This window comes from Electrona antarctica (genome assembly GCF_951216825.1).
Source record: "Electrona antarctica genome assembly, chromosome: 18".
Taxonomy (NCBI): Eukaryota; Metazoa; Chordata; class Actinopteri; order Myctophiformes; family Myctophidae; genus Electrona; species Electrona antarctica.
The window spans coordinates 28,610,917-28,634,641 of record NC_136799.1 but is presented as its reverse complement, the minus strand read 5'-3'; the positions used below and the strand labels follow the sequence as shown (position 1 = coordinate 28,634,641).

At 45.5% G+C, this 23,725-nt stretch overlaps 1 protein-coding gene across 1 annotated transcript in view; it reads right to left on the bottom strand.

Annotated features, from left to right (window-relative positions):
• Window positions 1-19,689, bottom strand: part of qkia (QKI, KH domain containing, RNA binding a) — an 83,186-nt gene extending 63,497 nt beyond the window's left edge. Inside the window, exon 1 of the mRNA XM_079527475.1 lies at window positions 19,241-19,689. Within this exon, the coding sequence (XP_079383601.1) occupies window positions 19,241-19,385 (145 nt within the window). The 5' untranslated portion in view covers window positions 19,386-19,689. The remainder of the gene's footprint in view (window positions 1-19,240) is intronic.
• Between the last annotated feature and the right edge of the window lie 4,036 nt (window positions 19,690-23,725).

Sequence of the window (23,725 nt, the reverse complement as noted above, 5' to 3'; positions counted from 1 at the left end):
CCCCTCCACCAGAAAATGAATCATCAATAACCTGAACTCAGCTGGCTGCAGTGTACGATAGGCCTACTGTCAGTTCAGCCACCGACTTATCTTAAAACCTAATATTTCCACACACACAATTTTACTCGACAATTACTTGATAATTGTGTGTGTGTACTCAAAACTCCATTCTCAAAATAATTGTGACAGGCCACACACACAGGTTCACCAACCCTAGCATATTAATTGCTGGCCCCGACACACGGTTGGGAGTCCTGAAGCGGTCGCAGAAAGAAATGACGGTGCAGTTTGCTGCCAGCCGAGGGGAGAGATTTAAGTTGCATGTGTGTGGGATTCTCCCAAGGTAGTCTGGGTAAAAAGCCTCAGGTCTTTAAGCAGATAGGCCACCCAATAAACGACTGCCGTAACAAGACGCACACACACTATGAAAAAAGAATATATTTTATATATATATATATATATATATATATATATATATATATATATATATATATATATATACACACACACACACACAGTACCACATTTGAAGTGATCCAACACTAGAGCACACAAATTGATGTGGGACTGAGGATATCAGTTCCGTGTGTGTGCGTGCGTAGCACGTTCCACACTCTGATCGGTGATAGGAGATGAAACTGCCCCCACGCACACACTATATATATATATGCAAAGATCACCTTGAAAGACTGTACTGACATGTGTGTGGCCTCTGCTCTGACACAAATTAAAGTCCATACAGTTCCACACACACACACACACACACACACACACACACACACACACACACACACACACACACACACACACACACACACACACACACACACACACACACACACACACACACACACACACACACACACACACACACACACACACACACACACACACACACACACACACACACACAGCTAATGAGCCTGTGTGTGTTCACAGGCGAGGCTCTCCTGAGAGAACCCACAGAAATAACACTCCAGGAGGGAGGAGGAGGGAGAGAGTACCGCCTCAGAGAAAAAGAAAATCTACTGAACATACGTCAGGAAACAAGCAGGAAATAGCACTACTCCTCCTCCTCTCAGAACACCTCTGCATTCAGACAGATGACAGGAGCGAACAAAGACTACCTGAACACCTATCAATCCATCCATCAATACATACATCTTCCCATCTATAATGAATTGACACCGCATCCCCAACCAGCTCGAACATAATGCCTAAACACAACCATTTTGACCTGATGACCTAGGATGACAGGCTGATCGGGTATACAAAGATTACCTGAGTGAGCATCAACGCAGCATCCACCCACCCATCCATCCATCAACTGTGTGGAGCCACGTACGAATATGTTGAATAAACCATCAATCTCCTGCCTTCGCCTTTTCTGAATCATTTCACCACTTTTGTGTTGCCTCTTTGACTCGCAGGGAGATGATGAGTGGCTGCAGTCAATTAAGCACATCAACAGTGCATGCCAACCTCTCTGCTGTGCAGATGAATGCCACGACTACAAAGCAGGTGCAGATATCGACAGCCATCGAGACGAGCCGCTCATCAACAGCACAGAACGCAGCGTTTTCCGAGGCTCTGTGTCACATCGAGCGACTGCGTGCACGTGCTAAATTGGACATGGCTTCATGGGGCTGCTGCTCTCATTATATGCCATAGCATGATAGTGTGGTGATTAGGCAACACAAACCGAAAATAGTGGACAGGGTAAGAAAGGAACAGCAAGGGATGAGAGAGAAGGCAACAACAGAAAAAACAGGAATGGGAGAGCAATGTGGCCGAATGTTGGGGAATGATGGCTGGTGAGGAACAAAGCCGTGGCCTGTGTTCTCTCGTGAGATGGCTCTGTTAGGGCATGTTCCATTGCCCTGGGACATTTTACTGCGCACACAGAACTCATACTGTCCTGTCCGAAAACAACACAGTGGCTAGTGCTCCACAATAATCGAAAAAGGATTGATAGATTCAGACACGTATGCGATCTCATTTCTAAATTTGAGCAAGAATTGTGCAGCACTAGTTGGCTGTCCAATTCATTTTAGTTACTCTTATTTTTTTGCTACAAGACATTAAGAGAGGTTTAAGTCATGCATAGTATGATGTTGTCCGTTTAAAGCCACAGTAGTTGGCACCAGGTGCCACATTTTTAATGTAGTAATGTTCAGCAACTACAGACTAAAGACAACTATTTCCACAGAAAAAATTAGAACCCGGTGAGAATCATGATTCTTAATTCTTGTGGAGGAACATTGAGATTCACATTTGAGCAAGAATTTTGCAGCACCAACAGTGGCCCTGAAAACCAAATAACCGTTTAGATCGGTATAAACCAAAGCAAAGCTAAGAAGTGAAACACCCCTCATAGATAATATCAAAACGGCAGTGATGGCTAGATTGGATCACTCACATTTGCATCTAGTGCAAAAGCAAAGTACCCAAAAACTAAAAACAGACATGATAAATTGCCGTTTCTGCAAAGTTGCAGTAACACCCCCCCCCCCCCCCCCCTCTCTCTCTCATTATACGATCCTGCCCGACGCCCAGCAGTGAGGGGTTTGCGACATTGTATCTGCAGAGCTATTAAGACCTCAGACTAAAATTAGAAAGCGGGATCATCACATTTGATGATGTGGAACTGCTTTATGGGGCTGTGCGCCAGTGGGGGGCACGCTAGCGGCTCAATGAGCCATGGGAGTGCCAGTTTCCCGCACACAGTGGGGTCTGCCATAGCGTGAGGTGAAACTGGCAGGGTGTGCTGGCTCAATGCTGAGCCATAATGGCCTCCTCTTAATGGTTGCCGCGGGGGGTCAGTGTTCATTATTCTTCATGTGCGGGGACTTTAGGAAGGCTCTCGGGGTGTGCGCGCGCACGCACACACACACTGTCACACACACACTGTCTCTCACACACACACACACACACACACACACACACACACACACACACACACACACACACACACACACACACACACACACACACACACACACACACACACACACACACACACACACACACACACACACTAATAGAAAAAAGGACACACCTGCGCATCTATTAATAGGATCCATTAAAAGTAGCAGTTTAGCAGCTTGATAAAGCAGTTTTTCACAGTAGTTTCCCTGATTATTCACACAAATTCAAACCAGATTCAAAGAGCAATTTAAAAACTAAAAACACAGCTTCAAGAAAAATGCTTTTCCTTAGTTCACCTTTTAGAAGTCGCTCAATAATACCCCCATTCCGCTGAAACAGCCATTGTGTGTTATAAAGTGTGCATTTGTAACACACAAATGCACACATAGGCCCACACCCCTCTAAAATACCACGCAACGATAGGCCATCTTGCTGCTGCTTTCCTGCCATCTAAAGAGGCTGGGATATGTAGCGTTAAATTGGAAGGCACAGCGATTGTCATTTAACAGACTGGCTTTCAGAAGGGAAACCTCATAAGCTGAAAAACGGTTCCACAAATTTGAAAGGAAATACTTGGTGAAGACGAGAGAGAGAGAGAGAGAGCGAGAGACTTGCTCAACTAGGCAACGATACCAGGAGGAACCCCATATTTCAGTCTCCAAAGATAAAGCTAGTGTCTGTGTGGGTAAAAAAAAAATAAGTAAAAAAGTAATAAAAAAGAAATAAAAAAAAGATGCTGAGCTGCCGACAGGCTTGCTCCAAACTGGTGGATTATTTGGTGTGCACACGCACACACAGACACACATGCAGCATGAAAACATGCATGCGCGCACAGACAGATTGTCGGTTCTTCTTCCCATCTCGGGGGAACTCATTTCACAGACTTCACCTGCCAGAGGAATCAGGCAGCCAAACAAAAGCGGGACCTGAACCATACCGTGCTGAGCTATGCTGTGCTATTCTGCTTTACCCCATTTACTATACAGTCACTGTGTCAGTAGAGACGCTCACACAGAAACATTTTACCCACTATGGCTTCAGGCATACTCCCACACACACACACACTCTCTCTCTCTCTCTCTCTCACACACACACACACACACACACACACAAACTCCAAAACAATGTAGGGGATGCGATGTAGAATGGAGCTCAGGATGCATGTTGTGAATACACCAAGATGTGAGGATATGAGATAAGAACGGAGGAGAATAACAGGATGGAGAGTCAGGATGCAAGCTGAAAGGTTGTGCATGTGCGTGTGTGAGAGAGATGGGTTGGGGAGGCCTCCGATTTTTGTTTACACTGCAGTTCGGGAACCTTCTCCTCTTACCTATTGGAAAGAAGGGAAGCCTTTCCTCTGCGCACCACCAGCAGGGACATGGGCAGAATTAACACTTCCTGTCGCTAGGCAGACTGGCTCTTGAAGTAAGTAAGTACGGTGTGACTGAGAGGCTTCATCAGTGTTGCCATGTCTGCTTATTATAAGAGACTTTGGCCTTGTGTTCATAGACCTTGTTGTTTATCACAGAGACAGACTACACTTTTGTGGGACTGTTGGTCTCTGTGTGTGACTGTGTGTTTACATGTGGCTGTGTGTGTGGTGTTGGTCTCTGTGTGTGACTGTGTGTTTACATGTGGCTGTGTGTGTGGTGTTGGTCTCTGTGTGTGACTGTGTGTTTACATGTGGCTGTGTGTGTGGTGTTGGTCTCTGTGTGTGACTGTGTGTTTACATGTGGCTGTGTGTGTGGTGTTCACATCCATGGCATAAACAAACATATGGCACAAACATTAAAACCAGGAGGTTCACATCCATGGCATAAACGCACACAAACAGAGAGGCTGTCTTCCATACTCTCCCACAGAGAGGCAGTCTTCCATACTCTCCCTCTGCGTCGTCACACAACAATCGCAGGAAATGTCCAGCTGTCAGAAGAGGAAGCAAGGGCGGAAAGAAGGAAGGGCTCCGACTGTCAATGTGACGAAGAGATAAGTACCGCTTCGGCTTCCTGTCCCACCTATGTAACCATGGAGACATCCACCCCACCCACAGCCAATAGGAGGCAGAAGATATCGTCCCCCCCCCCCCCCCCCCCCCCCCCCATCTTTCAATATCTACCCCCTGGCCTTTGAATTGCTACTCCCCTGTTGCTTCAACAATTGTTTGAAGCCTTATGTTAAAGCAGGACGTTCACAAAAAGCCACTGTAATGGCTGCAGATGGCGGGATTGTCGTTTCTATTGCAGTTTTGTCAAAACAGACACCTAAATGGCGACGGCTAGCAAACAGCAGCTGTGTTTTTATCATACAGATTAGGACAAGCAGTTAGCAGCCTCTGTTATCAGCTGTCGGGCAGAAACCTTGCATCTCCATATTTCAAGTCCACATTTTATATTTTTTGGTGAATGAATGTCCTTTGAACAAAAGTAGCAAAAATAGCAACCATTTTCACTATTTTTTTTATATATTATTTTTAAAATAATAAAAAATGGTTGTCCTGGACATGAGTTGACAAGGTTTCCAGCTGACAGCGATGCTATAAGTGAGCCATTGTTTTTGGAGCGGTAGAGCTGGAAGCAGTAACATTTTACTGGATATGTATTGTATCCCTTTCTCTTTATAACCTCTGCATGTTTATGTGTCTGAGTTTCGAGTACACAGGGTGGGAGAGAGAGAGAGAAAATGAGGAACAACCACATTCCTTTCTCTCTCATTAGCAGGAAATGAGGTCACACGATGGCAACGAGGAGCCATTTATACCAACGAAGGCCAGAGAATCTGTACGACAGGACAATTGCCCACAGTTACGTGCTAATGGCAATTAATGTGTTTGTGGCTCTGAAGAGAAACAGGGTCCGACAAGCTGCTAGAGCCTCCGATTACCAGCCTAGAAATCAATTTCCTTAGTCTACACAGCATGAGGAAAATATTCAGTGTTCATTTATCAAATTAGAATTTCTAACTCTAGATGAACACTGAGTTTGTGCGTGCCGGTGGATAGAGATCAGAGAACTGGTATCTCCCTTCCTTACTTCTCAAGTACAGGGCATGCTGGGTCTTGTAGCTGCTGTCTACAAGTTCCAGCCTTTTCTTGCTCTGTCCCCGAATACGTGACAAACAGTGGCACTCATATCTTGTTATGGTGTCTCTCTCTCCACGTCTCCTTTTCATCACGGCCAGACTTTCAGAGATCTTGTTTGGGATCAGAATTTTATCTCCCAGTGGAATGTCTATAGACAGACAGACACACACACGCACAATACCTCTTACTTACTTATATGGAAAAATTAAATAAGGAACAGTGTCAAGTATCTGGATGGATTTGGTGCAGGAGGACTTAAAGCTGGATTGTTCTGGGCATGTGAACAAGTGTATCTGTACGATTTCTGTCAAAACTACTGTACGTCTCGGAGTCTCTCTGCGCAGAACCAAACAAACAATCCTGGACGGTTAGGGCAATGCTGAAATAGTCCCTGCTGCATCCCTGAGACACTTCTAAATGGTTTACTCGCCTTGTGGGAAAGACAATGAAAAGAGGCAATGAAAAGAGGAGAGAGAAAATGGTAAAAACATAACAGGGCTTTCCAGACATGGAAAACCCTTTGCTCTGTCTGCATGATCATGTTGAACAGCGTTGTTTATCCACTGGTGGTATGAGCAACCATTTGGGGGGTGGGGGCTGACACGACATTATGTCAAGGTGATGAAACTGGGGGTGTGGGGGGGGGGGGGTGGGGGGGGGGGCATAGACAGACAGACAGTCCGGTTTCCACACGACTCGCACCATGATTAACCAGGCAGCCACCCAACCCTTCTTAATCCTGTAACCTCTGATCTACCTCAAAGCGCTTGGGTTGTGAGGACTTACTGAGTCTACAGTATGTGTCTGTATAATCACTGCCAGCATGTGCAGGCATGCACTCTGCTACCGTGTGTGTGTGTGTGTGTGTGTGTGTGTGTGTGTTCGCTGTCACAGGCGAAGGGAGTCTCAGTAGTGTCCTGTGTGCAGAGTCGCAGTCACTGGGCTGATGCAAACCGACAGGCTATGTTACAGGCCTTTAAGTTCAACACTACTGGTCCTCACATGAAAGAGAGGCGATGTAGCCCCGAGGCTGGATTACTGCCACAGTACAACACACACACACACACACACACACACACACACACACACACACACACACACACACACACAGAACCATAGAGAGAGAAAATGGATGGAGACAAAGCACAGGTGGAAATGAAGAGAGACACCCCAGGACTAGAGAGAGAGAGAGAGAGAGATGGATTGAGGCAAGCAAGCTGGAGATGAGAGAACGAACAAAAATACACATGGGTGGGGGGGAATGGTGGCCACTGGCAGCAGGAGTTGCAGAGTCATGATGCCAAAATAAATATTACAATAAAAAGACAAAAGCCAGGAAAAATGAGTCATTCCCATGGGAGAACAGATAGCGGTTTCCTCCTTTGGAAAACACAAGGGCCAACGACGGAACATCTTTCACACCGAGCGTTGTACTGCTTCATCTGCAAAATGGATGGCAGTGTAGCACAAACACACCAGGAGAACATGTGTCAGGTTTTGAGGGAAGGGGAGAGGGAAAAACAGAGACAGAGCAAAACATAAGACATAGAGAGGGACAGACGGGGGGGGGGGAGAGAGAGAGAGAGAGAGAGAGAGAGAGAGAGAGAGAGAGAGAGATTTTGTAGTTGGTGATGAGTCAAAGGAGGAACCGAGATAAAGCCGGGGGTCTGGTTCATCGAGAGTGTCAGACGTTCAATAAAAATAAGGCTGGAGGAAGATCTCCCGTCACAAACAGCCTGAACTCGTGTCAGACAAATTCTCTCGAGGAAATGAGAGGAGGGGAGCGTATTAAAAAGGGTCTGACAGAGACGACTCCATCTCCAGACTGACTATTCCTCACCTGGATGTGCCACAACAGCTGGCACCTTGGCACCTCGCTGATGCCCACATCTGTCTCCCTTCCCACTGTATTCATGCATGCGTGTACACACACACACACACACACACACACACACACACACACACACAACCACCCCCCCCCCCCCGGCAGCCTTTAGCCTTTCTCCACAGGACACTGCATTACACAACAGTCACTGTAATTCTCCATCACCATAAAAAAATAAGGGGATAAAAATACATCCAAACTCTGTCTGTGTTCTTCAGTACCGTTTACTGTATATGGAAGCAAATTTACAGCTGGAAGATTCTCCTGAAAGAACAGAAATGAAACCCAAGCGTGTGTATCCATACTGGACATGCTCCAACATCACAGTAAATGATATGTGACAGACGGAGGCAGCTGTAATCTCATCCTGTGCAACAAAAACAACACCTTGTAGAACGTGTTATGGGCTGGAATTCCACTGCATCCAGTTGCTCTTACTGAGACAACTGGACTGGAGGACGTTGAGGGTCAAAGCGGACGGGAGCCATGGCTGTTCACTAGGTCATATGGCATGTGGAGGACGATCAATTCCTTTGACTGAACTTCAAAGCATCAGGGTGACAACTGACATGACACCTCAGTGATATAGCAGCTGCCTAAGCGACGGTCATTACCTGAACTGACACACACTAATTCAAGCATAGCCTTTTAACCACGCGGTCAAATCCTGTAGCTTTTAACCACACTGTAAAATCCTGTGTTAATTTAACTCAACGACTGTACCAATGGAACCAAATGGTCCATTTGGTTCCATCTGTAGATTCTTGGGAGTTACAAATGGATAAATAAGGATTGGTACTGTACATCCGCTGTGAGAAACTAAAGCCGGGCTCAGAGGAGAGGATGATCGGAGAGATTTTGGGCATGGAGCGCCCCTGTCAACAACCGGGGAGGCTGATCGGTACCAATTATCTGCCCAGATTATCTGTGTGAAGAGTTTGAAGATCCAACGTTAAACGTCTCGATCTGCTCACAGACTATCGGGGCCGTACTCATAACTATCAAACACGTTTGATCATTTGTGACGGAATTAAACGCCTCGGGTGGAATCACAAGCATTGCCTTGAGCCATGTCATAGCTGGAACTGCAACAAAATGTTAACATGGTTGGTGAGTGGTGACACAAAGATAATGCAACCACACTTCAAACTCGAAAATGGACATCCTATTCAAGTGCATGGAGGCACGCACACTAAGTAAAATCCTCAGCAATCATTTTGACTCTGAAAATGCCAAATTGACCAGAGTAAAAAAATAATATATATATATTTTGTTACATTACTTTAATAATGTTGAAATTAATGTAAGAAATTAACACAGCACTTCACTGTGTAGCTTGTGAAATGTGAACTGGTTCAAAAATGTCCCGGGGTGCATACGTCTGTCCCATTACCACACAAAAGGCCTTTTGTGTATCAGAAATCATGGAGGGAGGGAGGGAGGGGTCAGTGACCTTCCTCTTAGCCAACCAGATGACCTCATTCTCAGCACATAGGAATTCTCCCACTCTTTTCCCCTGTTCTTTATCACCCTCGCTCCCCCCTTTCAGTGCACACAACCAATCAATTGAGTGGGCCCAAAAGCACACTCACTAACCCCTTTCATATAGAGCACGATACGATACATCCACATTCTTTCCTGCTAGTTATCTGTGTTTTATACACATGTCTTTCCTGTGCTCCAAATGGGGGCTGTAGGGTCCCTTTGTTTCTCAGTCATTAAAGCCTAATCATACAAATCTGAGCCATTGTCTCTGCTCGGTAATCTGGTCACGACCAGTGCACTGATAAGAACGGACGTGCAGATTTTCAAGCTGTAGTGTAAACAGACAGTCCGCGGCACAACACTAAAAAACAAATAACATGGACATAAAACACTTTGCAGCCGCAATGGCTCTCTGGCTTCATCCATGCAGCAGTTATGTCACTTTTGGGGTTACTAAACACATGGGCATGAATCACACAGAGAAGACAATCCCGTTTTACATAATGTGTGAGACAAGAGGTTAGACAGCCACAACAGTCGTCTGGTTAGGCTGTGCACACTGTGTCCGAGATATCGGGGGAGGAAGGGGCCGTTCGGCAAACTGGAACATTTGAGAACACGCAGACAGAAGGGCTAGGTGAAGTGTTGCCAGGTCTGCTTTATTAGAAGCGACTTTGGCCTTGTTTTTCTCTAAGGTTGCTAGTACATATTGGTAGTTGCAGGTTTTTGGGTCTTGTTTCTATAGTGTAGTTACTTATTTGGGCTTCTTGCCCTCGTTTTATTTTATTATTGTTTACTTTAAACCACTTTCATGTCATGGATCCCCAAATGATTGTGTATTTTAGACTTGTTTTCATATACCTGGTTCCTCTCACAAAATCTGACAACACTGACTAGGTGCACAAAGTCTCTGTGTGCAGTGGCGTCATGCATGCAACTGCTCCTTGCTGCAACATTCCCTGCTATACTGTAATGAATGTTTCATCACAGTTTAAGTAGAGCAGAGAACTCACACACACACGCAGACTGAAAAAGAAAAACAAGTTGAGCAGTACTCGCTCTCTCTCTCGTCTCCCCTTGGCTCCAAGTGGCTCCTATCACATGATCCGCAGATACAAACAGGGGCGGCCAATTGCAAGACTGGAAAAACAGCCAGGGGTGGGGTGAGGGTGGTGTGAGGTTAGGTGGTGGTGATGGGGGCTCAAAATGCCATGAACTCATGCAACTGCAGTGTAGAATGACCGAGCCCTTCCGTCTATCTCTCTCACACACACACACACACACCACCACCACCCCCCCCCCCCCCCCCCGGCATGGCCGCTTCGAGCCTTGCCTGCCTCCATAACCTTACCACTGTTACACAATCATTCACTTGACATGTGCTCAATCCTGTTCTGTCTCACTCCAAAAAGAAAATACAGTTGACATCAGTCAGAGTGCATGCACTCTAAGCTGCCCACGTAAACCAGCATTTAAAAATGATTCTGAAACAAACCACTGCCTCTCTCTTTGACCGAGTGCAGCGCCACTCTCGTGCAGGAGGTCAAATCTGTGTGTGTTTACATACATACCACGTTTTCCAAGATAGGCAGAGAGCCGATACGCAATTGTTGTGTCACGTAGAACTTAATAACCATGTAAAAAAAAAAAAAAGAGGCTGAGCATAACATCCAAGCATTTGTTGGCACAGAGGAAGTGGGTTGACCTGGTTTAGGTCAGAGTCTTCACTACATATTTAATGGCAAAAATGCATGGAAGGATTCCGTTCCCCTCGCCCTCTGCAGGCCCTTGGGGAAGGTTACGGTGGGGCTGCCTGCTTGTGTGGCAAGTCAAACAGAAACAACGTACACTGCTAAGGGACAGGTGAATTATTCATCCTCGATTTATCGGCCAGCCCCCACAACCATGGCAAGAAGCCTACGCTGAGAGATGTTGCAGACCGATCTATTGAGGCATCAATGGGAGAAGAGGTCGGGAGGGTGCACACGATTTCAGAAGAGGGGTTTTAAAAAGAAAGATGAAAACCCCTTTGACAGGGAGCCACGGCAAATGTTGCAAAGGAAAACAGACTTTAACACAGAGATGTGTGCTCCCAATGTTCTAAACTGCAGAAGAAAATAAATACGATTTTTAAAACCTTGCCCTTCTGCCCTTGATATTTTTACCCGGGTGAAAAATACATTGAAATTGCCAGGCGGTGAAATAACAGCTCTGTCAAAATTGCAATACAACTACACATTAATCTTTTCTGGTTATTCCTCTAACTGATGGTGTGTCTTGCATCAGCTTCTGAACACAGCACAGATCAAATTGATTTAAAACACACAAAATGAGGGATTGTGGGGGGAAACAAACAAACAGCAGATTGGAGGTTAAGTGCTTCGACTGCACTCCCGGTGAAATTCCTGAACTGGCTGTCAACTTGCTTGCTTGCCATTCCTCCCGAAACGACAGAAGAGAACGCAAGAAGGGCGGGCAACGAGAGAGAGAGAGAGAGAGAGAGAGAGAGAGAATTCAGCTCTGCTTTTTCTTTCTTCGCCTCCCTATTCTGTGAAGAAACTGAACTATGGGGAAAGGAACAGGGAGAAATGGTGACAAATGCCAGTGTAACACCTCATGCAGAGCATAATTGTTAGAATCCACATCTGTAACAGCAGCTCAGTAAATAGAAGGGGAGAAAAGAAACACGCCATCAAAAGACAGTGAAATACATTGTCAGAGCGAACGGGAGAGAGGACATATTGTGAGTGAAAAAGGGGGCGAAGTGTGCGTAAAAGTAAAGACGGGGGTGGTAAAGCTATTCCAAGCAGTCAAAGAATGCAACAGGGTGGGGCCCATACTCGTCTCAACTGAGACATACTTGTTCCTCTGTGTGTGTGCGCGCGTGCGTGCGTGAGAGCACGCGAGCAAATGCACATACGAAGGTTTGTTTGCACGCCACGCACGCCAGCGAGCATGACGTAAAGGGGAATGAGAGGAGAGATTATCAAACAGCACCGAGTGCCAGACAGCCCGTTCACAACCAAAATGTAAATGAGTGTTGAGGAAAAAAAGCCTGGAGACAGACCAACCTCTGTGGGAACAGCAGAGAAGAGGCAGGGGGAGTGAGGAGAAGGCCTCGTTCCATTCTCTGGACTCTCCCTTGTTCTTCCCCCCCCCCCCCCCCATCTGTCTGGAATGGAAAACAAAACCACTATCTGGGTCCTTCCACTGACCATTCCTGTCCGAAAACAGGTGTTACTTTTTGTGTGTACTTTTGTGTGTCACACACACACACACACACACACACACACACACACACACACACACACACACACACACACACACACACACACACACACACACACACACACACACACACACACACACACACACACACACACACACACACACACACACACACACACACACACACACACACACACACACACACACACACACACACACACACACACACACACACACACACACACACACACACACACACACACACACACACAGAAAAAGAGGGGTTGTGCAGCCAGCGTCAAAGAGTGGTGTTTGCAATTTCAGGACATCAAATAAATAACCCCAAGAATACGTAAACTGACAGTCGGCACAGAAGAGAAGTGCATAAGAGAAGTGAAGGAGACATAATTGTTACAACATCCCCCGACAAGCTCTACCCGCCTTTCTGTGTCACGCTACTGGTCATCATCTGGAAAAGCATGCACGCTCACGCACACACGCGCTGTGTCATAGACATGCACGCTCACACACACGAGCTGTGTCATAGACAGACTAACTAACAACAGAACTGTGACTCTTTCCTTGACAGGAAACACACAGTAGGCCTTGCCTCTTGAATACTCTCACTGCACATCTGGTCAGCTTACTATTGTTCAAATAGTACAGGCCCGGTTAAAGATATGAGGAAACTTTTTCAAATAGCCTCTAGAAATATTACACTGTCGAACACTGAGCAGCAGCGGGAGGGAGGGGAGGAGGAAAACGCTTAGTTTTGGTGACAGTCAGCCAGCCAGATAGTCAGCTAGGCAGGGGAGGGCGACAGCAGGGCAAGGCAGAGGCTGCAATGATAAGGTGGCCCCAGCACATGCGGGATTGAGGGCCGAGATAAGAGCCAGAGGCTGTCGTTAGATGACTTTATCAGGCTGCAGGAGGCGGAGGGGGACTGGGGATGGAGCTAAGCCAGGGGAACCAGATGGGGGTGACTGGAGCTCACACACATCAGAGAGAGCCTTCCACGTAGGTGGGAAGGCAGGCTGTAGCCTGTAACTGGTTCTTCCTCCCACCACCTTTACACCTCACCCTGTCAGACTCCCGTCACCTCCCAATTCATTACCATAGAGGTAAGTAGGAGTGAAAAGAGAAGCAGAGACGAGAGAGTGTGAGCAAGACAAAGAAGGAGAAACAGAGACGAGTTAGAAACAAAGCCCACGTCTCGAGCTCTGCGACTGGTGTGGCTCAGCGAAGTAGCGCGCACACACACAATAGCTAATTTAATTAAATTCCAGCTTATAAGTAGTGCCTTGAGAGGATGGGGTCAGGTTTTAGCTTGCACAACAACCATAGCCCTTAACCAACAACAACAACCACCACCATGGCCACTAAGCCCTTCTACCGATCGCTGTCATCAGCGCTCCCTCCTCACAGCCCTGAGCTGTCTTACTTGCCATTCAATCTTGTTAGCCACCACATTGATTGCATGTCGGAGGCTATCAAAAGTCCAGCTAAGGGAGGTGGGGGGGGTACCAGGGACAAAAGTGGGACGAAGAGAGGACTGACAGGGAGGAAACGGGCAGGGAGACAGTCTGAAACCTGAAGAAAGACAGGAACACAGAGATATGGACAAACGGATAAGGAAGTAAGCTTATACCACTCCCTGTCTCCCATTTATCAGTGCGCTAATCTAACACGGTTGTACTCCAGTCCCCACAGACAAACACAAAATCAGCTTCGTAGTGGACAGTCCGTCCGTCCTCCGAGCACTGTCAACTCACAGGGGAGCATCCTATTAAATCACAGCCCAGGAACAAGCAGGTAGACGTGAAACTCTATGCCAGGAGATGCTGTGGCCAGGGACCAGAGCCGTAGACTGTACACAACCTGGTTACTGACACAGCACGCTCTGCAACAATGGACTATTAAATCCATTACACAAACAAGGCTAAAATTGAGCCTGTAAGGAAAATGGGGGGTGGGGGGGGACTTGGAACAAATGGTCTCGATCAATCCGACAATTGCGTTCCGTGTAGTAGAGACTTGCCAGAGGACATGCTGTAAAAAAAAAAAGAAAGAAAGAGGGGTGGGGTGGGGGAGAGAGAAAGGTGACTCTCATCTGCTCCAGTAACTTACAACAGTGCCTGTACTTCTACTACTACAGAGTCACTGGATGTGATATGGGCTGTCTCTTCCTGCCAAGAGAAAATATAGCAATTTGAAGCAGCTTGTCGTCTGGAATGTGAAGTGAGGATCGCAAAGTGAAATATATAAAAAGAAATTACAAAAAATAAAAAACACCATGGTGAGTGTCACCTCTGGAAGACTGCAACATAAGGGGATTTCAGAGATGGGCCTGTCAACTCTGACCGACTGACCTTGACTGGCTCTATATTCCACTTGATAGTTGATATAGAGACGTGCACGCACGGTGTGAAGCGGGGTTGTCTATGAGCGGCCACTACACACAGGGGCACAAGGGGGTGTCAGTTTTCCTTCGCAGTGGAAAAAGAAGCACAAACATGCACGCAGAAAGTTGAGGGTGGGTGGGGAGGAATGCTTGTCACCTATGTGTGGTGCACTGTGCAGCTGTCAGGGGGATTGTGGTGCAGGGAGGGGGTTCCTTTCAAGGAAGACAAGGCAAGAGCTAAAAGCACAATTTCCACCCATGTACATTTTTGAATTTTATCACAATATTCTTTAGTCTGACAAAGCAAATAATATTTTAGCCATTTAAATTACAGTGAGAGACAACAGGCACCTGCCATTTACGCTTTTCTGTTTTGTGAGAGGCGTTCGCCCGCACAATTTTCATCAACACGCTGAAATGTTCTCCCCAAGGAGACGTGGCAACAACACCTCGTTGACAGCTAAGGAGTGCCCTTCAGTTCCCCCACACCCCCCTCCCTTTTTCCAGCATCACATCTTCCCCCTCCCAACAAGTGACAATATTTCTACTCCACTGTATGAGCTTCAATACCTTTTTGTTTTTTTCAAGCAGCACCTGTTCTCCTTGTCACCCTTTCAACACTAACACTTGTGGAAGGACAGGGACTAGAAGGCAGAACAAGGCAGTGAACTGTTGGGTGGAAACCTTGTTTGTACAAAAAGGTTACTTTTTAGAAAATTGAAAATATTATCCGTTTTCCAATGGATCAAAATTAAGTAATTATTTTAGTCAAAAGCTCTTTACACTTTATTGTTAAATATTTATACAACCCACAGAAAGACTTTTCACTGTTTCAAATATATCCGATCTGAGCTTGTAGATCTGCAATTTGCTACTAATTTTAGCATGACACATTAATAGAGAAACATAAAAAGTTGACGTGTCACTGTGGAGATACAAGGTTTCTGCTCAACAGCAACGCTATGTTCTGGAGAGAAAGCTACACAGAACAAACAACTTCATAGACAAGCCATGATTCACACCGCAATACTATGGGTTTGAGGGGGGGGGGGGGAAGAAAACCGTCTGAAATCCTTCCTGTCACAGAGAGATGCGATGTTTGTTGTAACTGTGTTGGCCTGATGCCCTTGCCTCTCTATTTGCCTAACTGGAACACCACACAACAACCTACCTGGCAAATCTCAACCACATAGCATTAATGATTACTTCACAGACACTGATTGAGAACTGCCGTGTCTGCACTTAAGTGCTGCAATAATCAAAATAAAATGTGTAGTAGCTTAACCCTGTACTTTATAGAGCCACTTTCATTATCTAAAGACAGCAGGCTGTATTAAGATTTAAACACAAGTTTATAAGTTATAACTAACAAATGTAGTGTTAACGGTTAACACTACACATGAGAACAACTCCAGAGTCTGAAAAGCTAAAGTCATGCAAGTAACAATACTTTGCCATCATTTATATTAAACATTTTAACCTGGGTGGGGTTGGTTTACACTAGGGTGGGACAGGGACTGGGAGGATGGCCTAAATACCACACCGGAGCTCTGGCCCAATCCAGAGAGCAAGCAAACCAAACATACCCGCTAACGGGAACCAGACAGTCAGACAAGCCTATGCTGCCTTCGCTTGGATGGCTTACATCGCACACACATGAAACATTTGGCGGATATGTAAAGTTTGGGCTGCTGCTGTGGAAACCTCAGTAAACCGAGGAGTTGTGTGGCTTCGGGTTGGGGGGAGAGAAAAGGGTGAGAGAACGACAGAGGGACTGGTGAGGGAAGTTGTGGGAATTGTAGGAGTTGGTTCCTTTCTTGCAGAAAAACAAAAAACAAAACCGAATAACAGGAAGCCTGGGTTGTGGCACAAAATAAATATTTATAGTCCAGAAAAACTACAAGTCTGCAAGAGGTATGTGTGATACAGAGAAACAGGTATGTGCATTTCAGAGAAACATGCACTCCAAAGGCAATCCACGAAAATGCTAGGAATGACAGACAAAATATCTGAACCGCACAGGGTTGGGTCATACACTGTAAGACTATGCAGGTTTAGTTATTTGAATAAATGAGAAGAGGCACACACAGAGTGTGCATGGTCATTTCTTTCCCCCTAATTGTCCAGTCCACTAGAGAATTGTTAAGAGTTTTAAGGTTGTGCGGGTTGGGTGTAGGGAAAACAATAGAGCAATATTCGGTCACGGCACCTCAATAAAAACTTGGGACCCACCAAATCCCCCCCCCTCGAAATAAAGTCAAATTAATTATGAAGCATTTCAACACTGGGTGTTTACAGGTTTAACTCGTTTTTTAATTACCATTTCCACTGAGACTTGCTTTTGTTTTCATTGTATAAGCTTGTTTTTTTTCCTCTTTAATTCTTTATTACACCTGCATATGTGGACTGCAATGACCTCGCTATGCATCTACAGTAGGAAGGATATGTGACAGAATGTCACTAGCGCTCGAATTACAGAGAATAAAAATGTGTTTACATAACGGTGCTTCATTCTACAAAAACTGCCAAAATAAGTGTATATCTTTTGAGGTGACAAGATGCGTTTTTGAGATCGACGTTGTGCTTGGAGTCTTCTTTTTTTTTTTTTGCTTGTTTACCAAATGTCAAGGAAGGCAGACAGCCCTTTCTAGACCGGTTTAGCAAGTACAAACTACAGTTACTACATGGCATGCACATTCAGATATTCAGCAGAAACTCAAGTTCATGGTGGCCCTTTGCCTATAAGGCTATCCGATAAGAAATCATTTATACCACAATAAAGCGTGAATGGCTGCATTTGAATAAAAATGACATGGTGCCTGGCCGTCCAATACACACACACACGCGCGCTATGGGGACGGCAGGCAGGGGGATGTGGCGCTCTCTAGTGTCCCCAGTTCAATTCCATAAAGCTCAAGTCAAACCGTACACTAAACCCGCTTAGGATATCGATACCGTCAATGGCGAATAGGTCGCCGTTATGCGTAACCACAGAGAGGGGAGAGACATATTCCAAGGACAACACAATTGTGTCTGTGATGGAGCTGACAAAGGCGATGCAGTTTGGTGGGGCATACTGGCAAAAAATACACATACACACACCACGACTGCAGCAAATGAGGGGGGAGAAAATACTACAGTGGTCGGGGAAATCGTGTAGCTACCCAAATCCCGAAGAGGACGTTTTGTTCTCACAAAAAAAAGGCAACTAAATAAAACAAACCAGGCAAAAGTTGGGCGGTTTAAATAATCAGTGCAGCCCCCACACACTACAACTCACTGGCCATTGTCTGACCAAACAAGCTGCCACATTCCGATGTGCTGCTGCTGGTATCCAGCACGGCTATTGCGGATGAAAAAAGAACATCTTTGTGCTAAATAAACAAAAACACGGAGAGCGAGGGCTATCGCCAGTACAATGTATCAACTGTTTTCCTGAGGAGAGGAGAGGTGGCAGGAGGAATTTGGGGGACAAGTTTGGTAACATTGTTGTCTGGTTCCATGAGGGTTTGGTGGAACGCGGAGGCTCCACTACTTCCTCGTGCCTCGCTGCTACCACGCAGCTAAAGCTAAAAAAGAGCCCGGTTTGCTTCGTCGTACGACGACGTCGCGCCCCGAAAAACAGCCGATCTACAAGCTCACAGCGCGCCGCTGTGGGGACGCCTCGTGAGCTTGTAGATCGGGTATTTTAGCACACAAGTTAACTCTTGGCTTGTGTGCCTGAACTGAAGCCCGTGCAATCAGGCCACGACTCGAAAACTCTGCCCAACTATTTTCACCGAGAAACTTGTTATACAGTTTGTAAACGAACGCGGCGGTTGCGTCTAGTCGTTTTGGATGTGTCGTCGTTAAAATGGGCGATGTGTAAAGTTGACCCTTTTCGTTGCCACAAAGTAGAGAGAGTACAAAACAAGTCAGGCTCCTCCTGAACGCCTCTTCGACTAGAGAAGTTAAAAACCCCAGCCCCCTTGTTATGGTCTCTCTCTGGTGATACAAACCCACGCGTTCGCAGCGAAGTTATTGCTTTTATTTAAGTTGAGGGTATCCGTATGTTCTCAATTGCCTTCCGTGCCCAGACAGAGATCTAGCCCCGTGCTAGAGCGTGTCTGCGTCCCCCCCAATGCAGCATGCATGCCCATCGAACCCGCGCCGGACTGCGCTGTGGTCACGCTTCCCCTGCCTGTCTCCCCCCAAACCACCGCCACCAAAACGCTCCAACGGGGCCGTTTACCTTCATCCAGAAGCCGCTCGAGGTGTGTGAAGATGCCGCAGAGGTTCGGTAGACTCGTCATGAGCTTCTTTTCGTTTAACAATTGCATCAAATAGTCGGGACTCGGCCTCGGTCGCTCCTTCACTTCAATCTCCCCGACCATCATCTTTGCGACGAAGAGTGTGAGAACAAGCCAACCACCGACAGAATCCTCTCTTTATGAAAAGGGGAAAAAAAGGCAAAAGAAAAAAACTTGCTGCTCAAATCCCTCGTTCCCCCCCACGTTTCGATCGCTGTGGTTAGACGACCCTCTAAGCCGAAAAATATGGTTTGATTTGTTCTTGCAGTTAAGAGTGGAGAGGGGGGAAAAAAGAAACCGTTATCTCCTTCCACAGAGTCGTATACTCTCCTACACGGTGTGCGCTCGAGGACGGTCGATTCTACCACTGCCAGCGCCAGAGAGTATTCTGCTGAACGGCTCCGTCCTACTCAACGCCCATTGGCCAGTAGGGCTTTCAAGGCATCGAACAGAGCACCAATAGGGACCGCTGGTTAAATGATCTACAGAGACTAGGGCCAATTGTGTGCTGTGCACAGGAATGCATCGTAAATGCATGTAGAGTAGACCTCCTAAACTGATAGAGGTGTGATCACAGATCATCACACATAGGATTCCACACATTATTGTTATTCCCTAGCGCGCACTCGTGTGTACAAATTATTGTATTAACCAGTTGTAAGATCCAAACAGTCAACAAGATTAAATTCCTGGGTCTTATAGTGACTTCAACAATCTCTTGTTAGTTTCCATAGGCTGACTAGTAGGCTGATTGATGGTGCTGAAATGGAAATTGATTACCTTGTCTATTTAGTATCACATGCATATTGGTACACAGGTCCCTGTTAAAAAGGTAAATCTTATGTGTCTTTGGACCAATTGATCAATGTTGCAAATAATCAATGAAGCCCTCTCATTGTCCTGTCCTTGGGAAGACCTTTCCTAATGTCCTCTGAAGATTAACACCATGATCAATGGGAACGTACTCACACCGACTGATTACCACCTTCAGTCCCACACACCCAGCCTAGGGTGCACCACGACTGGATCGCTTTGATTTGAACAGCTGTTGGCTGAGAGGGGCCCGGTTAATTCTCATTTCTCAGACCTCAATTTGTTTGCATGAATATCCAACAGCTGTACCATGACCTTTTGGCGTCACTTCGGCCCCATGTTAGTCCTGGCCTGGCCAAAGAATATTAAGACACATCTCATATGCTCAGTGTGTCATGGTCGATTTAAATACATGAAACAAACCCAACCTGGAATATTCTTAAAATAATTGAGCAATTGTCAGTCAGTGTTATTTCGTTACGGTCATAAAAGTGCGTCTGTCCTTGGATAACCGGCTAGTTTTCAGCCAGCTTCTCCATATACTACACACACATACAGAGAAAGAGAGAGAGAGAGAGAGAAATCTGCATATAAACCCAGGCATAAACGTGCACAAATGCATGCACTGAGTTTGAGCTCAGATAACAGCATTTAAGAGGATCACGGTAGGTGACAAGGCCCTCGGGACTATATAACAAGACTACAGATATGGAGGTATGGTTGCCTTAACAACCCACACAGCACTGTGGCTAGTGACTGGAAGCTGTTTCCCTAACCTTCAGCCAAAGGCTATAGGCTCTATTAGTATGGAAATCAGGGTTGCTGTCTGCACCATCACTCGACTTAGTGAGGAGGTGGTGGTTAATATTAAGACAGAGCTATTAAACTTCAACATGCACCACCTGGTTTTGAGGAAATTAAAGTACTATTATGCTGATGTAGATTTTATTTTTAGTTAATTATTGTTTGTTAAAATAAGTGTTAAATAGCTTGATATTCCCATAATAATCATTGGTGTGTTTGTTCAGTAACAGGGGTCTCCATCTCTCCAGCTCTTTAATAAAAATAAATAAAATTTCAGGTCACAATACCAACAAATCAGGAGAACGACCTCACACATGATAGGATAAACAAGTGAAATTGGAAGTGCTGAAAAAACAAGCAAAAAAACCATAAAAATATAATTGGAACACTACATTTTGAGATGATGGGTTCTCTCATAATTGGATGAAATTGGTGACCCACCTGAAATGTACTAGAGCTGGAGAAATGGGGAGAGCCCCCAAATACTCTATAGCAATGCTAGCTTTAACTAAAAATGTATTTGTTTTAATAAAAAACATATCACTTACAGCACCTGTAATTAATGTTTAGTCAGTATGGTACCTATTTAAGTAGATCAAACTATTACATGAAACCGGAATTCGTTCATTAAACAAAACTTGTCAAATCCAGCTGACATTATCATAGTGAATAACCTTTATCTCCTTCTTGTATATCCATTTCCTTAACTGCAATTAATTGTTCAAACCTGTAACCTCTCCAGCCTGTATGTTGCTACCAGCTTGTATCCATGAACCTTGATTTGTTTTTGTGAAGCCTTTGGTTCCTATTTGTCAGGATTATTTGTTCCTTAATGAGAATAATATGGAATCTAGGTTTTTGTATAATTCCATGTCAATAATAGCACCATCACCAATTGCACACTATTTGCGATATCAGGCCTGGACAGAGAGTAGAGCTCATATTATGAAGTGAAAAACCAGCATAAATGAGTAGTGCGGCCTGAAGTCCAGAAGCTCCCTTGGCCAGGGGGGCACGCTTTGGAGATATTTGGTTTCCCATAAGACACCAGGTTTGAATACAGGTGGTTACAAAAACCTACCACCATTATCAGTTTGTTCCCTCAAGGATACGAAAGATTAAATTCTGATAAATTATGTTGGTAGATCAGCAGAGGAATTGAGAACTCAAGTCTAAATTGTTCATGGTGTTTGTATTTTTTCTTGTTTTTTTTTCATCCTCCTTCGTTGAATACAAGGGACTGGAAAAGCCACCGACTTTTGGCATCAAAAAGAATCTGGCATTTATTCCTAGCTTTGAAAATGGGTTTGCTTCTTATCTCTATCAGCGTGCATGCAATTTGCACCTTGCCGAGCACTGATTTTTCTAAGACGGGTCACATGCTGGTGTGTGTGTGTGTGTGTGTGTGTGTGTGTGTGTGTGTGTGTGTGTGTGTGTGCGTGCGCGTTTGTGCGTGCGAGAGAGAGAGAGAGCTTGTGTGTATGTCTCCTGACAGCCTGGGAGTGAGCGGCAAAGATATTAATCCCTCCATTGCTCCCCCAGCCCTTGTGTTTTCGTCATTTTTAATAACACGGGTTTCTATTCAACAATTAATCCAATTAACAGGGATCCAGATAATTAATGAACATGCGTTTAGCCCCTTTTGAAGAGCGGCTGTTAGCTCACTGAAGCTTTATGATTGGAGAGCACCCAGGGTTCTCAGCTCACTGTTAACTGGCAGAAACAATAGGGCCCTCAGTGTAGGGCCCCCTGTAGCACTGTATACTGCCCCAGGGGCCAGTAGCCAGCTACAAGCAAGCAAAGTTTGAGCTGGTGACTGTGGTGAGGCAAGGCTTTCTGTGATAAGAGCTGTTGTTCTGTCAGAGGAGAACTGAGCCCACCCCCACCCATCACCCCCCACAGGCTCTGATAAAAAACCTGTACATAGCTACAAACAAACGCAACAACAGATTTTCCTTTTTTTCCTTTTGAGTTACTAGTGTTGGCCCGGGAATACGGGAAGAAAAAGTGCTAGCAGAATCTGGGTCATTTACATTTTGAGGAAGGTGTGAGCACAGCACAACAGAAATAAATGTCCCTCTGGCGACCACAGCATACATCTAGCACATACAGAGAAATACCTATAATATATCTTTTTTCAGTACAGCTTCTATCAAAGGTACAACATAAATTTGTTTTGTGTGTGTGTGTGTGTGTGTGTGTGTGCGTGTGTGTGTGTGTGTGTGTGTGCGTGCGTGCGTGCGTGCGTGCGTGCGTGCGTGCGTGCGTGCGTGCGTGCCTAGGATCATGGAATAGAAACTTTGTTCAAACTAATCAGTGATCATTCCTAAAGCCTGTCAGTAGTCAGTGTGGTATTTAAGTGCTGACTGATTAAACGTGTTTGTGGATGTGTATATGTACAGTATGTGTTTGTGTGCGTGTCTCAGCACTCAGCATGTGGTGGCCCTATGTGCATGGTTACTAGAATGCATTCCATGTGTAGTAGCCAGCGATTTAGAGTATAATGTACATTTTGTCACATGCCAGTTAATGTGAAAATTCACAGTTAACAATGCAATCACTCAGTCGTGGGATAGATTGCTGCATGAAAAAAGTAACACACACACACACACACACACACACACACACACACACACACACACACACACACACACACACACACACACACACCTCGTGTATTTACTTTGGTGGTGTTGTGGATTAGACCTGTAATCCAGTCAGCAGGAAGGCGACAGATATCACATGATGGATGGAGCCCCTGCCCCCGTCACCCCTGTCACCCCCCCAACTTTAATCAAAGCCGGGGCAAC